Raw genomic sequence first — 15,089 nt, forward strand, 5'->3', positions numbered from 1 at the left:
AGACAACTGTTGTAAAGTGTTAGGAAAAGACTACTTAATAATGGTTTGTCAGTTCACACACATGCCCCCCATGCAGCATGTCATTATGGTATTCTGCTGTTACTTGGAAGACAAAGACCTACTAGGGAATTGTTTCAGCAATGGATGTAAAAGGTGCTTTAAAAAAAAGTGTTTGATTCAGTGATTTGTGGAGTCAATCTGTTATTTGTTGCCCTGGAAATACTAGGATTTTTCTCCCAACAATACCCAGTAAAATGTTGTCCAGTGCAATATAAAGGGTCAAAGTGTGGCATTTTCGCCTCACCTAGACTATTTCTTTTGTTCAGCCAAATTCCCATTCTCTCCATCCATCATTGCATTACTGAATCTTAATCCAAATTATTTCAACTTATATCTCATAACCCTAGACTAGAAGTGATCTTTCTTACCTTGCTGTATAACCTGTAAATATCATTCATTTATTACTGATGTTTATTTTAATTAGAAATTTTTTTTTCTTTCCTTTTATATTTTTATGACTTTTACTGTGTATCACATTTTTCATAATTAAAATGTCTGGATAGTTGACTTAATAGAACGTGTACTGTACAATTTGTTTTATGCTGAATCGATTTTTAATGCTGCAATTAAGCCCTGATTGTAGAAGACATTCATGCTTTGTGTGTCTTTGTTCTCCACAGCCCCGACAGAAGCTCCCTTACACCCTCACCTAGGTAGGTGATTTGTCATTCTTATTACTAAAAGTCAGAATCACTAACTTTATTATAATAAACAATCCATAAGGTTGTATGAAACTAGCTCTGGGGAATTCAAATAAAAATGAGACACACAAAATGAATTGAATTATGTCTAATTCTTATTGGTTGTTTTTTTCCATTGTGATTTTTATCGCTGTTTATTTGGAGCCCTTGCAGTGTGCATATATCACGCTGCAGAGCTTTGCATCCTAGCTATGTGTTAGAGCACCTGTTTGCACGAGGACCTGTAACCGCCAGTGTGGTTCAGCACCGTCACACCAGGTTTTGCCCCAGTGCACCTCCAAGGTGCACCCAGGAGCAGGAAATGGCTTCTCTTGCTCTCCGAGCAGGGCATGGAGCACACAGCACCTCCCGCCCTGCACCCACCAACCCATGTGTTGCAATTTGACTAGGCTGGGACAGATTCTGGCATCCTTGCTCAGTTTGAATAGCAGGTGGCAGTTACTTCGTTCATTTAATGCAGGTAATTGTAGAGAAAGGTCTGCTTGATACAAACACAGCTGCCAAAGTTTTGGCATGTGTGGGTTTTTCTGGTCATCATACATAAATGATAGTGCAAATCTAGGGGGAAAGATGGAGTCCAAAGTTTGCAGAGCAATGGCTAGAAATGTTTAAGTAACATAACTCATGGTTTATATTCCGTCCATGAGCTGACCTTTACTGTCAGCTCCACTGATAGCAGCAGAGAGATTCCAATGAGCTCATGAATTTTTGCTTATGAGTTATCAGAACGAACCCCCTGACTATTCGAAGTGTAGTACAGTCACCAGGACTTCTCATCCCTCTTTGTGCCTGTGTTTCCAAAATCTGGATTTGGATTTTTGTCTGAACATTGAGAACAACCAACATTTTCAAACAAAAGTTCTTAAAACATTTTGTATGTACTTGATGGCTGCATCTTTTCATAGCCATTGCATTTTGGTGATAGCTTGAGAGACTAATTAATTTTATGTGGTGCTATGATCCAGAGTAAGAAAAACAAACTGTAACTGAAAAAATCCGGCTTTAGTAACTAGCATGATTTCCTCATTTTACAATGCATTACTTTAGCTATAGGTAAAACAACACATAGAAAGCACTGAATTATCACACTGGATTTTTTCATATTGTGCTTTTTTTCCTTTGTAGCTGAAATGCACAGTGACAGCATTATCCTACGAGATGACTTCGACTCTTACCAGCAGCAAGAATTGAATCCTACCATGTGGTGAGTTTCAGATGTCTGTTTTCCTTTATATGCATTTGAGCAAACTAAAACATTTCAGTTACTATGTTGAAGTATTTGTATTGAATTAATTCTTAGATACCTTAGCTCACATTGGTGTAAGCTTATATGTGTCTTTGCTTCATTGGGACTGTCGTTGTTTAACCCAAGGTAGCAATAAAACCACAATAGCCGCTCACTCACCCCCTTCTTGGCCTCCCCCCAACAGGGGAGAGAATCAAAAGGGAAGGGAGAAACTTGAATTGAGATAAACACAGTTTAATAAAATAACAAAATAGTGATATACTACTAGTAAATATATATATCTGTAATAGAAATAAAAGATACTCAAGGCAATTCCGGACGAACACGCAGGGCAGCCAGTCCTAGGAAACAGCCTGATCCCAGCAGCTGATCCCAAAGGGAGAGAAGAGAGGAAAAAGGCAGAAAAGCCCAAAGGCCTCTGTAAAATAGCAAAAGGACTAAACATCCTGACCGAAGTTCCCCAGCTCAATAGCAAATAGAGAAGAGGTGGAAGAGCAAAACCAGAAGGTCCCGACTCTCATTAGCATGACACTAATGGGATGGAATACTCTTATTGATCAATCTGGATATCAGTCAAGCTCTGTCTCATCCATGGCCACCTTCCTTGCTGCCTCACCCCTGCGGGCAGAGAGCTCAGAACGTTCTTGGCTCTCAGACCAGAGCAATTAAAAACATTAACTCTGTGCTGGGATGTTATCTGCTTGTTCACAAACTAAGTCCAAATAATGAGCATGCTAACTATGGAAAAAAAAGGTTTCTAACTGTATGAAGAAAATTAACCCATTTTCAATCAAACCAGCACAGGGACCTAAATATATTAGCTTATTGAATAATTGATTAATGACTGAGAAGTTCTAATCTCATTGAGGTGTGTGACAAATTCTCATTGACTTCAGATTTTTAACTAATCTAAAAATAGAAAGAAGAAGTAGACCTGAGTTCAGTGAATGGTTTTCTATGAAGATTTTGGTTTTTTGAAATCATAATCATTTTGTGGAAAAGGTGATGAATTTCAATAATTAAACTTTTTTTTTTTTTTTCATGTACATATTTCTGGTGAAGCTAACAAGTAAAAACTCCTCCTAAACTGAAATTCAATGTTTCCAAATCACTTAAAAGAAAAGCATAGTTGGAATTAAATACCTCCATTTAATTTTTAGCTGCTGAAAAAGTTTACGCTGATTTTTTTTTCTTTTTTTTTTTTTTTGGTGGAAGGAAAATTTTTTCAAAGCTTTTGTTTTGTGTAGGAAGGAGCACCCTGCCCTCCCCAGCTCCATACAGCAACTTCCATTTCCTAGGTCTTTTTCATTCAATGGGATTCCTGAGTACAGTTATTCATATTATGACAGTGTACATCTGCAACTGCAAGCACAGGTTGTTGTAATTCTTTAACCAGTAGATACTGTTGGAGAATCTCAGCACCCCACGTGTGTAATAAGGCAAGTAGAATTTACAACAGGTCAGGCAGAAGCTTTATGAACTCTGATCATAGTGAGAGAGCACTCAGACAGCAACCCCCCTTCTGCTACCCCGTTTTCTACCCAGTGACTGCAGAGACCTGGCCCATATGCTGTTTCAAAAAACAAGGAAAGAGGTGAGGAAAAACAATAATTTCAGTGTTAATAAAGCCAAGTATCCACCCCTGGCAGGGATGGACTTTTTAAGTAACTGCCGCAGTTCTAAGGAGTCCAACCATAAATAACATAACACTATGGAGAGATGCGTGTTGGTGGAGCCTCTGGGAGTGGCACACCCAGTATTACCTTTGCTCAGAAGTGAGGAGTCGGAAACAACGGCAGACTGTTAGTTTTTAGTCAAGTGTTATTTTAGCAAAGATAACTCATAGCCAGAACTCTCAATCTTAAGCATTAATAATTTTACCACCACAATAATCATAGTGATAGAGTACCATTTCATATGATATACATATGTACATCACAAAAGAGGAAGTTATAGGTCTTTTATAGTAGAAAAACAATTCTCCTCTGTATATTGAATATTCTTACTGGTCATAATATATCCAGATAAATCCACCTATCAGTCTTAACATGAAGTTTTCAAGGTTGGAGTCCCCTTTTTTGTATGACATGGTTACTGACTTCTCTACTGTTTCCAATCCTGTTACAGAAATATAACTAATTTTATTAATTTAATACATGCAAGACACAGAAATATTTTAATGGCGTGGTTTATCTTGTTCAGAAAAATTCTTGATGTTCATTTTAGCAATTACCTGCATTTGTTAATTAGGAATACATTTTTGTTCTGTAAAATCTTCATTTTCCTTTTTATTAAGGCCTGTCACAGTTTTCCATCTGTGCAGGTCTTTCACAATTTCACCACCTTATGTAAAAAGATTGTGGTTTATGGAATTTCATGGATATTTTTCTTTTGCACATACTTATTGTAATACTTTTCAATATGTGCCTACTATTTTCCTTCCTTTTGTTCCTTTTGTATAATCTCTTTAAATGTTGTTCTGGACAGATGCATTTAAGGACCTGGAATACTACAATATGAAAAAAAAACACAACAACCTCTTTCTTTGTGGGAATGAATAGATCAAGGACTCTTAATGGGTTACAGAATAGCTGCCAAGGTAGATAGCTTTAGCAGCAGTGTGTTAAATGGACTTGAGTGGAAAGAAATGAGAGGAGGCATTATTTCCCCGCAGATGTCTCATAACTCACAGAGGGCCTGTCTGTTGGGAGCCTCCATGATTTATTTATCCATTGCTCTCTTATCTTTAAATTCATCCTTGCTTTATAGAAGTCTCAACAGAGAAATTTCAGACTAACAGAGCCCCCTGTCTCCTTCTTCTTTTGTCCCTGAGATTTGGATTTGGTCCCCCTGGAATAACCTTGACCCACCTTAGTTGGCGGGTCACTGCAGAGAGGTGTGTGCTGGCAGGGAGAGTCCCAAAACTCATCGCAATCCAGAGATAGATTTTCCTGTAATAATACCAGAAAGACAATATCTTCAGCAACGCTAAATAGATGTGTGGTACAAATAAAAAAAAACTGTAATGGGGTATCATGAGGTTTTCTGCACAAAGGATTTCTACAGTAGCTCTGCCTCCAGCGAAGACCCACTTAGTGGCAGAAAGCTCATTCTCATTTGATTGTCCAGTGGGAGTTAAATGAGGGATTATTAACAGTTTATGCCATCCACCCTAAAATTGCATTTTTTTCCCCTGACAGCTGCTAAAATCCCATATTTGCCACAAACCATTGTGGAAACTGCTCCAGCAGTATTTCCAGCCCTCCTCTGTCCCTGCTCTGCTGTACTCAGAGCATGCGGCAGCAGCTGCCGTGTGTGCAGCGACACTCCAGCGGTGCCATGTCACCAGGAGCCAGTTAGACTAAGCCACTCTAAATCATTTCTGAAACCATTGTTTGTGTAAAGATGAAAAGGGAAGTGTTTGTATTTTCCTATGGTCTTTTTTTCCCAAATCCTACATAACACTGGCTTGGATGTAATTAATATTGTCCCGATCCTCCTGATCCCCTTCCTGGCATGTGCAACTCTGGCAGAGATGTACAGTCCAAGTGCACAAGCAAAACAGTTTGTAGCTTCTGTCTGTGTCTAATTTTATGGGTCCCAGCAGAGCCGGTGTGTCACTCCATTGCTGGGAGAGGCCTCATATCAAACAACTATTTTGCACAAGGGCACTCTATGATTTTGAGAGTGACTGCCTGGTTTTTATGGACTTCTGCTCTTTCAAATCATTAAAAGACACATCCTACTCAACAACCATCTGTTTTTTCAGAGGCTCAGGAGTGAGGAAGGAGTGACTACAAGTACTTCTTGAGCTGCAAGGGGAGAAGAAAGGAATGGTTGGGACGGGACTCTTTGTAAACAGAAAAATCACAGCATTTGGGAATGGGTTTCTGATCTAAATAACAGTTTGGTGATTGAAAGAAAACAGGAGAAACTGCTAAAGGATGAGGAGAGGGGGCAGCAGGAGAGGACATGTAGTGAGAAGGAAACAGGGAGGATTTCTGTGCTAGAAATGCAGGAATGGGAGCATGTCTCATCTCTCTTACTTTCTTGGGACTCAACCAACACCATGGGGATTTTCTTGTATGATGTGTCCAACTGATTTTTACATTCTTCCAGTGTGCAATCATATCAGAATATGATTGTTTCCAAAGTCCCCAACCCATAGGCACAAGCCTGGTTGCTTAAGCAATTTTCTTGGTCTTATTTGCCATCAGATTTACCAAGGTCTCTTTGCCTATGCTTCACACATTCATAAATGTCCAATGTATTTTATGTCTAACACATACTATCTGTTGAAGTTAAGGCCGGTGACTTTCACTCCATGGTAAACATAGCATCAATGGCCATACTAAGCAATTCACAGCTGACTGGTGGAAATAATTAGACAGAAATGTTAAGTGCATTTTCCAACAAGAAGTCTAATAGTACAGGTAACTACTGGTCCATGACACTTGCTGAAAACTGGCAGAAGTGTGTTGGCCCAGAAATCCCACAAACTGTGGAAGCGATTGGTTTCCCCTGAAGGGAAAGGAATTCTGCACCATGTACTACTTGCCAGGGAAAGGCCAAGGAATGCCTGGATGAAAAGTGGCCCAATATGGGTGGTATCTGGAAGACTGCCTAGGTCATTGAACACCTGTTTCTATAACCATCTAGTTTCCATATAACCTCAGAAAAATGCAGAAAAGGGTATAAAAGCATGTGATATATGAACCTAAACAGGCCAAACAAGAACAACTTTAGAAAAAAATACCCATTTAATCTTATGATAAATTATTTAATGTTGAGACAAAAAGAGAGGAAAAAGAAGATGCATAAATTAGTAAAGAAGAGATGCTGGCATTAATGTATGTTGTTGTGTAAAACATTTTTAACAGTGGGGCTGTAGACAGCAGGGGATTCAGTCCATTTAAAAAAATAAAGACCCTGTATAGAAGCTAGTTGCTGACTAAAATCTCCTTTCCAACTTGATGCCATGTTTCGTCTCAAAGCCTATCAGCACTCCAGACATCAATCATTTATAGAAGACATACTCTTCAAAGATGACGTGAAGAAAAGCTGAGCCTGTAAAATCAATCAATGAGAAACAGGTTCCATCACTTCTTCATGGCATATGAGAAATGAAGAGGTACAGTGATATTTCTAGTGGCAAAGAGGTGGAGAAAAGCTTTATGACAGGAGAGCAAAGTCCTAAAGTAGTTTCCAAATTGCACTAAAACTGCGGGATTAAACTTCAGAAAGATTTATGTTTAAAAATCTGTTGGCAGCTTGAGATGTTTATCGTCTTTATATTCCAGACATCACAAAAGACATCAGTCAATATAATGTCCACAAACTCAGGTATTGTATAGGGAAACAAGATGACAAATAGGGATGAGGAAACAGCAGATGTTTCCCCTTCAGCAAAGTGAAGAACAATAGCAAAGAGAGGTGGGACTCTCTAAGCCAGAGATGAGAGTGGTGGCAGGTCTGCAGAGAAGACATCTAGATGAATATGACATGTGTCAACAGTAGCAGTGAGTGCCAGCTGTGAAGAGAAAGCTGAAGTGATTTTAATGTGCTAAAATTTAGACTAGGCAGGTGAGAAAAATAATGTGAAAAGCTGCACCCAGCCAGGGCAATTAGTACTGTCTCCTGTTTGTATAAATTGAAAAGAAATTAACCTTCCTGTCTACACCAGGAGAGGAGCAAATTGGATCGTTTCTAAGCATGTTATATGACGACAATGATCTGAGGAATAGCAGATCAATTATCTTACTCTTCATGCATTACTGTCAAGCTACTGAGCAATTTATTGTCAGAGGTAATGCCTTTCAAAGAGAGCACAAAGGTTTGGATCAGGATTACCAACAGCCATCTGATTTCTTATGAGAGGAGTCATCCTAGAAAAGATGAGTGATGATGAAACAGCTGTATTAGAAGGGCAGTGTTTCACAGAATCACAGAATGTCAGGGATTGGAAAGGACCTCAGAAGATCATCCAGTCCAATCCCCCTGCCAGAGCAGGAACACCCAGATGAGGTCACACAGGAAGGTGTCCAGGCGGGTTTTGAATGTCTCCAGAGAAGGAGACTCCACAACCCCTCTGGGAAGCCTGTTCCAGGCTCTCTCACTCTCACTGAGAAGTTTCTTCTCATATTTTCGTGGAACCTCTTGTGTTCGAATTCGAGCCCATTACCCCTGGATTTCCAGACAGTGTTTCACAGACCACGTTACAGAAGTAGAGTAACTGAATTATTTGTATTCATTGAAATATGAGAATTACAAAATTAAAATATCCCTTAGATTATGTATCCTGTTCCTTTATGAGGGTGTAAGTGGTCCCAACATTGCATTCATAGTCAGTTTTCCTGCCATATCTGCCATAAAACGCCCAGATACAGGGGCAGTTAATGAAAATAATGCTGATAAACAGCGAGAACCTACAGAATTCCATGTGTTCTTCCAGTTCCTGTTCTTCAGCTATCAAAGTTTACAGATCAAGTGACATTTAGATAGTGACAAAAGACATATTTTGTGAACTCTGTTTCTGTACTTTCTTTTAAAATACAGTTTGGTTCACTCACATGCTATTTTCTTGCCCTATATTGAGAAATAAAATTATTGGCCATCTATAGCTTCTATAAGTAAATATTACCTCATGAAGTAGATAGGAACTACATTACTGTATTAGAGGATTTAAATTTGCTATTTAAATCCAAAATGCTAAATGTTACCGACATGAATTGCTAAACGACTTTCTTTAGATCCTCATACAGGAAAAAAAAAACCTCGAGGATTTTTTACATCTGACTTTGTTTTGGGAAGTGCAGCTGAAACTGATGTTTAATAAAATCTTCAGAATAAGGGAGCGGTTTGGGAAGTGGGAAAGAGGCATTTATCTTTGACTTCTGTGATGGACTTGGGCAAAAGAAAGCCATTCCTGTGCTGAATTCACCCAGGACCAACTGAAGAGACCTAAAATAACAAATACAATCAATTATTCACCACATCCTATGCATCTGAAAACCTAACATCTATCAGTCAGCACAGCTTAGCACTCACAGACCTGCAGGGTATTTTATGCTGTGCAGAATTAACCCATTCTGCCAAAAGTTCCCCACACTTTGCTGCCCTGGGAAGGTCTCCTGGGAGCCAGTGGGGAATGAGGACTCCCCAGTCTCCTGTGGGAGCAGACCAGGAGGGAGCTCCACTTAATTAAACACATACTTTAAAAATCCATTTAAATGTTATTTATAATTACTATCTGGGTTCACAAGAGCCCATCCTCTCTTGCTCAGACTTTTTGGGTGCTTGGCCCCAGCAGGGAAAGGCTGCCCAGCCCCATGGGCTGGCTGACAACACTGCCAGCCACTTCCTAACAATGTGGCTGGAGATTTTCTTTGCCCCATCCAGGACCATGGATGGTGGGCTGATGGTTTTTAGATACTCAGGAATAGAAAAATCCTGCTCCAAGCAGTTTACAGAAAGACTTGTAGAGGTTTAACAGAACACTTTTTAATGAAAAGACAAGAAATATGAATTAGGGAAAGAGGTGAAATAAAAAACAAGGAGACTTGTGTAAGAATCAAGTACAATAATTCAAAACTCTGTCATATATGTTGACAGCAAGTCCCTATCTCCCTGGGATTTTTTCGTTTCCATCCCATTTTCTGTAAGATCTACTATCGAGAAATTAGCCAGAGAATGAAAAGCCAGAAGAAAACCAAACCTTTGCAGACTATTAAACTACATCTGGGTTGTATATATGGGAATGTGTATTTTGGCAACATTACACCGTAGAAAGGGTATCCAAGCCTGAGGTACTCTGTGTGAGAGAAGCCAAAGAAAAAACTGCCTAAATACCCCTTACATGAGTCCATCACACTTAGAACTCTAAAAATATTGGTTATCAAAGTACAAACAAAAGTCAACAAGAAATAAGATGGTTTGGAGTGAGTTCACCCTTGCTTACAATGGAGTTGCTCCAGGAGCAAATGTGAGCCTGGAGGCTCAGTTAAAGCTGAGCTTTGGATGTCTGAAGGCAATGTTGGTCAGCACTGTTGGAGGCAGTTTGTCAGGGCCTGGCAGCATCTCTGGGGTTTTTTTAAAACCTGCTCATGCTAAGAGCTGATACCCTGATCCTTGAAGGTGAAAGAGAAAGCCCTTTCCCTCTGCTCCACAGCCAGGCTGCCTGCAAAGCCCTTCATATTAAATTAAGAAATATCAGGAGAGACACAATCAGTTGGATCAGCAGCACTGCCAACCTCCCCTGTTACCACAAATATCGGATATCACAAATATGAATAAAAAGCAGCCGTAAGAGCTGTTTTATAGCAGCTGGGCTGTAGGAGCCTCTTGGTGCCACATTTTGGGTAGATTCTGCAGTCTCGAGTCTGCCCTTTGGGGTAAAGAACCCTGAGGGCTGAAGTGGGGCCCATTCTACCCCTTCTCCTGAGCTGTCCTGCACAGTAACTCAAAAGCAGTGAGTTTACATATGGTATATCACAGGTGTGGCAAGGATTTTGGAAGAAGAGCAACTTCAGGGTAATCTGTAAATCTGAGAGTTCAACTTGGTTTTCCATGATGTGAAGTTTTGCAGTCAGCAAGCAGGAATACTTCTTTTTGAGGTCTGACAGTGGGCAGAGAGCAAGTAATTGTTCGCAAGGGCCTTTCTCGAGAGGCAGCTCTGGTACATCACACATACACTTGCTCAACCGTTATGTTCAGCACCATGCTAACAAAGCAGTGCAATTTGTCTGAGTTCTAAGACATAATAGTCCTGTTTTACAGTTTACAAACCCGATGCAGTCTCAAACATACAGTTTCTGCTTTCCGTGTTGAACATGGTGTTTCTTCCTGCAGGTTGGAGTGCAGCAACTGCGAGGTTGGAGAGAAGTGTGGAGTGATCATGCATGGCAACGCCGCCACATTCTGCGAGCCGTATGGTCCCAGAGAACTGGTGAGTGAAGGCTGGATCATCTGCTGGGGCTGGGAATGCAGGCTATGAACCGAGGCTGCTGAGGCTGCAGAAATGTAGGGGTGCTTTGAAAGTTTGGTGTTCAGTGGAGAGACTCTTAAGCAAGGTGATAGGGCCATACAAGAGCACCTTGAGAGCATCCCAGTGTTCTAAACTATAGATGCTAACCGAAGGTTATTGTAGTAGTTTGCAAGGGAAAGTCTCTTGTGCATCTAAATTATTTAAAGTATCTATAAATGACTGGAAAAGCGAAGAAATGTTAATAGAACTGGGTTGTCAAACTGGCATAATTCTCTTTTTATTTATGACAATAAAATCAAGAAAAGGTTCATTTTTCTTCTATTTTATTAGCCGTGTCCTGTTTTTTTCTTGTTGCTGTTGACAAATGTTAATTTGACTGTAAAACGTAACTTGCGAACAATGCATCCTACAGGCTTAAATGCAGCCTGGGGCAAGCACCTGCCAGTCTCAGAAAAGTGTATGTAACAAATTGAGTCATGATGAAGGTGACAGAATTAATTTCATTGCAGGTTGGTTTGGTCATAAAATTGCTGTGAGAAACAACATGGTGCAATTTGCATTAACTTGGGATCATCTGGGTGTGGAAAATGAATTGAAAGATAAATAACCAATGCCCACATGCTGATGCTGGGTAGCTAACTACAACAATGTACGTAAAATGGGAGTTTTGGAAAGAACTGCAAAATTAAAGGATCAGCTCAAAGCCTGTGTAATTCAAAATTAATTTTCATGTTTTCAACAGTCTTCTGGGTGGAGGGAGAGCCTGATTAGAGCTATTTGAAGAGCACACATGGAAGAGGGCCATAAAATAGATGTGGTTTTGGCCAGGCATCTTCTTGTCATTTCAGACGCTAAATTCTTTTAATGGGGTTAATTTTACACGCTTAACTGAGACCAGAACGCTACAAATGCAATGTAGATATTGCTGATGTGGTGACTGAAAGTCATAAACACATATAAAACTAATTCAGAGGTTTTACAGATAAAGGAGATTTTCAGTCATTTCCCTCACAGCCAGTTCCAGCAAGGGAATACTGACAGGGATGCTAAATTACCTCTCTGCATCCTATTTGAATGTACTATGCTTCATTAACCAGAGATGCGTTGTTTTACGTCCTGTGCAAAAATGAAGTCACGCCACTTGGCTATTTTTCCCAATTTTTAAACTCACTTTTAGTTGCAGTATTGAGCATAGGTAACACTCCTTGAAAAACAATCTATTTATGACATTTAGCAAAACCAGGGTCCCAGCTAAGAGGGTTTTGAAACATCATTAATTAGATGTCTTCTCCCTGCTGATATGTAATTTAGACTATCCTTAGTAATCACAAATTGGCTTCAAAATGTGATGTTGGACTGTGTCTGTTGTATTACCATGTGGTAAGATAGCTCTACCATGGCATCAGAAGCCTGGAAAAAAAATTATTACATCAAAGTGGTGTGATTAAATAATCAGCTGAAAAAATCCTCATGCTTATAAACCGTTAGCAGCCTAATAATGGAAGTGTTTATAAATATTATGGCAGTGTTGCAGAAAAATTAAAACCTTCTGAAGGAACATATTAATGACTGGAGGTTTTGGATGAGCACAGGACAGTCTTTGTGCTAGAGTTCAGACCTAGTTTTATTTTTTAATATCTACATAGGTTTAAATCCTTGTTTTCTGAGAACCAAACAGCTTCTGATTTGTAGTCCTGTTTCAACAATTTCACAACATATCTCTTCCTCTCACTACTTTTAAAACTTGTTTCATTTCTTCAATCATCGTGCATTTTTATTCTACCACCTTTACCATTTGAATCCTAGTCTGTCCCTGCTTGAAATGGCTCTTGAAACCTCAGTTCCTGTTTGTGACTCCTAGTGCCACATTATTGCTTCAAAAAACTTAGTCAAGAAGAGTTGAATTTGCAGAACGTATTATATCAACAGCTGTGACAGCTGCTGATTTGCTTCCTTGATTTCTCTCTCTTCTGATTCCCAGCAGCTGCCTGTTTCTGCAGGCAGAGGGTTTCTTAATGCCAACTTCTATGGCTGTTGGTGAGAATTTACCAGCAGCAAAATTCTGGAAAGATGTACAGTGTCAGAGATGTTGCAAGCAAAGAAAATAGCTACTACAGGCTCCCTCCCAGCCTCTCTGCAGTTGTCCTTCACAGAACTTTGCAAAAAGTTTTTAGTGTGTCTAATGCTTCATTCTAAAGCATTACTGAAGTGACTAACAACATAGTCTAGCTTAAGTCTATGTGAACACCTCTTCTGTGCTAACTGGTACCTTTAATTTCTTGGTGATTTGGGCTACTGAACATTGCTAGAGGGTTTTGTTTTCAAATTAGAACTTGCACAACAGAATTAATTGGATGTAAACTAATATAATAGGTACTTATAACTCAAGTCAGAAAGCACCGTATTATTTGTCATGATAAATGTAATACCTAATACTGCATCGATCTTGACAGAATGGACATAAATGGGGATGTGACTGTGTTTTTAAAGGAGTTAGGTAAATGCAGCTTCTCTGTTTTTGTTGAGAGACTAAAATTACCTGTCAGGAATATTCCAAAGAGAGGAAAACTGTATTTTAAGTAAACATTATGTACAGATAGTGCCAAATTTTCAAGTATTTCTCAATGCTGCTATCTGAGATGATTGTGTCTTGTTATCAGCTAACCTTCAATGCATCTTAGTGAAGATCCCATTCTTTAATATTTATAACAAGTTCCTCTCTGTATGTAACATGTATGTAGAAAAGAAACAAAACACATCAAAACCTCATGTCAACTCATGTAGGTCTCCATCCATTATTTTCAAAGGCATCATTTCATGAGTACCTCAACTAGGTGCACACTGGCACTGGAAGAATTCCAGTCCCATTTGCTCTACTGCCCCATAGCCTGTCACACCAGAAATGAATCCAGGTTATAACTGATTTGCAAATGGAAAAGACTTTTAATTTAACAGAAGTCAGCTATTCAAACTGATTTAACATGTAGCTACCCAAAAACTGTTGCTAGTATATGGAAGGAAACAGAAGGCATGATCACCTAGAATGTCTTAATCGTATATATTTGACTATACATTCTGTATATGCACTTGCAAAGATATGGCAGTTCTTTTGAAAGTCTCCAAAACCAGAAAAACCTATACAGCTGACTGAGAGGTAACATTTGTTCTGTGTCAATGAGGTCCTAAATAAAAGCCAGAAAACATCTGCATTCATGACTAGATTTTGTTTGGTGTCATGCAGTGATGCACAGAGTAATAAGGGACTTCAGACATGAGAGACATCTCTCTCAGCAGATTTCATGTTTGTCTGCATAGCAAATAATTAAAGAGCACTGGAATACCTGATAATGGAAGAATCTCTGCTTTCACAGTGTGGCTCAGGGAAATTATGCAGAAATCATACTGTTCATCATTACCAAATACTGATAAAACTGCCTTTGTAATACTGTCATAGTTAATGGGTGCTTGAAAGAATGTAGCATCTTCCAAATCATTGAGTCTAATCTTTACCTGGGTGCTGAGTTTTTTAGACAATGACGGTTTAGTGTCCATGAACTCAGATATTTAGCTATATTTTGCTGATTACCACTTTTTTTCATTCTTACCTAATATCTGGTTTCATCTACATCACTCATACAAGCAAAGCAGGAGGATCATTCAAGTCCTCTGGGTGCTCCACTTGGAGCTGCCTCCATGCAGATTCCCAGCTGAGGTCTGGTAGGCAAAGCTTGTTAACCTCAGGAACTTGCTTCTGGGGCTGCATTTGCTCAGAAGATTGCCTCCTCTGTGGCATATCCACGTTATGACACGGTGCATGGATGAAGATCACAAAGAGTACATCCGATGGAAGACTCTGCTGCTGCTCTCATGGGAAATGACATGAATTATTGGCATGTAGGTTCTGATGTGGGAGGACAACTCCAAGGTCTTGAAATCTAGGATGCAGGCATCACTGGCAACAGTATCAGATGAATTTTTTAAGGTGTTTTTTGTCCCTATTTTTCCAGTTAGATAACTTCTTTTATGATTGTGTAAGCATATTGTCTGCCCAGGTCATGTCTTTTTTCCTTTTCTCTTTTAATGTAATGTTGCTAGTGTC

At 39.4% G+C, this 15,089-nt stretch overlaps 1 protein-coding gene across 3 annotated transcripts in view; it reads left to right on the top strand.

Moving 5' to 3' along the window:
• The window catches only part of RELN (reelin), a 290,971-nt gene that overhangs the window by 127,319 nt on the left and 148,563 nt on the right, over window positions 1–15,089 (top strand). For all 3 annotated transcript variants that reach the window (XM_065835677.2, XM_071803445.1, XM_065835657.2), the window contains exons 5-7: window positions 681–713; window positions 1,887–1,965; window positions 10,855–10,951. In XM_065835677.2, coding sequence (XP_065691749.2) covers window positions 681–713; window positions 1,887–1,965; window positions 10,855–10,951 — 209 coding nt within the window. The remainder of the gene's footprint in view (window positions 1–680; window positions 714–1,886; window positions 1,966–10,854; window positions 10,952–15,089) is intronic.

The sequence above is a fragment of the Patagioenas fasciata genome, chromosome 1 (assembly GCF_037038585.1).
Source record: "Patagioenas fasciata isolate bPatFas1 chromosome 1, bPatFas1.hap1, whole genome shotgun sequence".
Classification (NCBI taxonomy): domain Eukaryota; kingdom Metazoa; phylum Chordata; class Aves; order Columbiformes; family Columbidae; genus Patagioenas; species Patagioenas fasciata.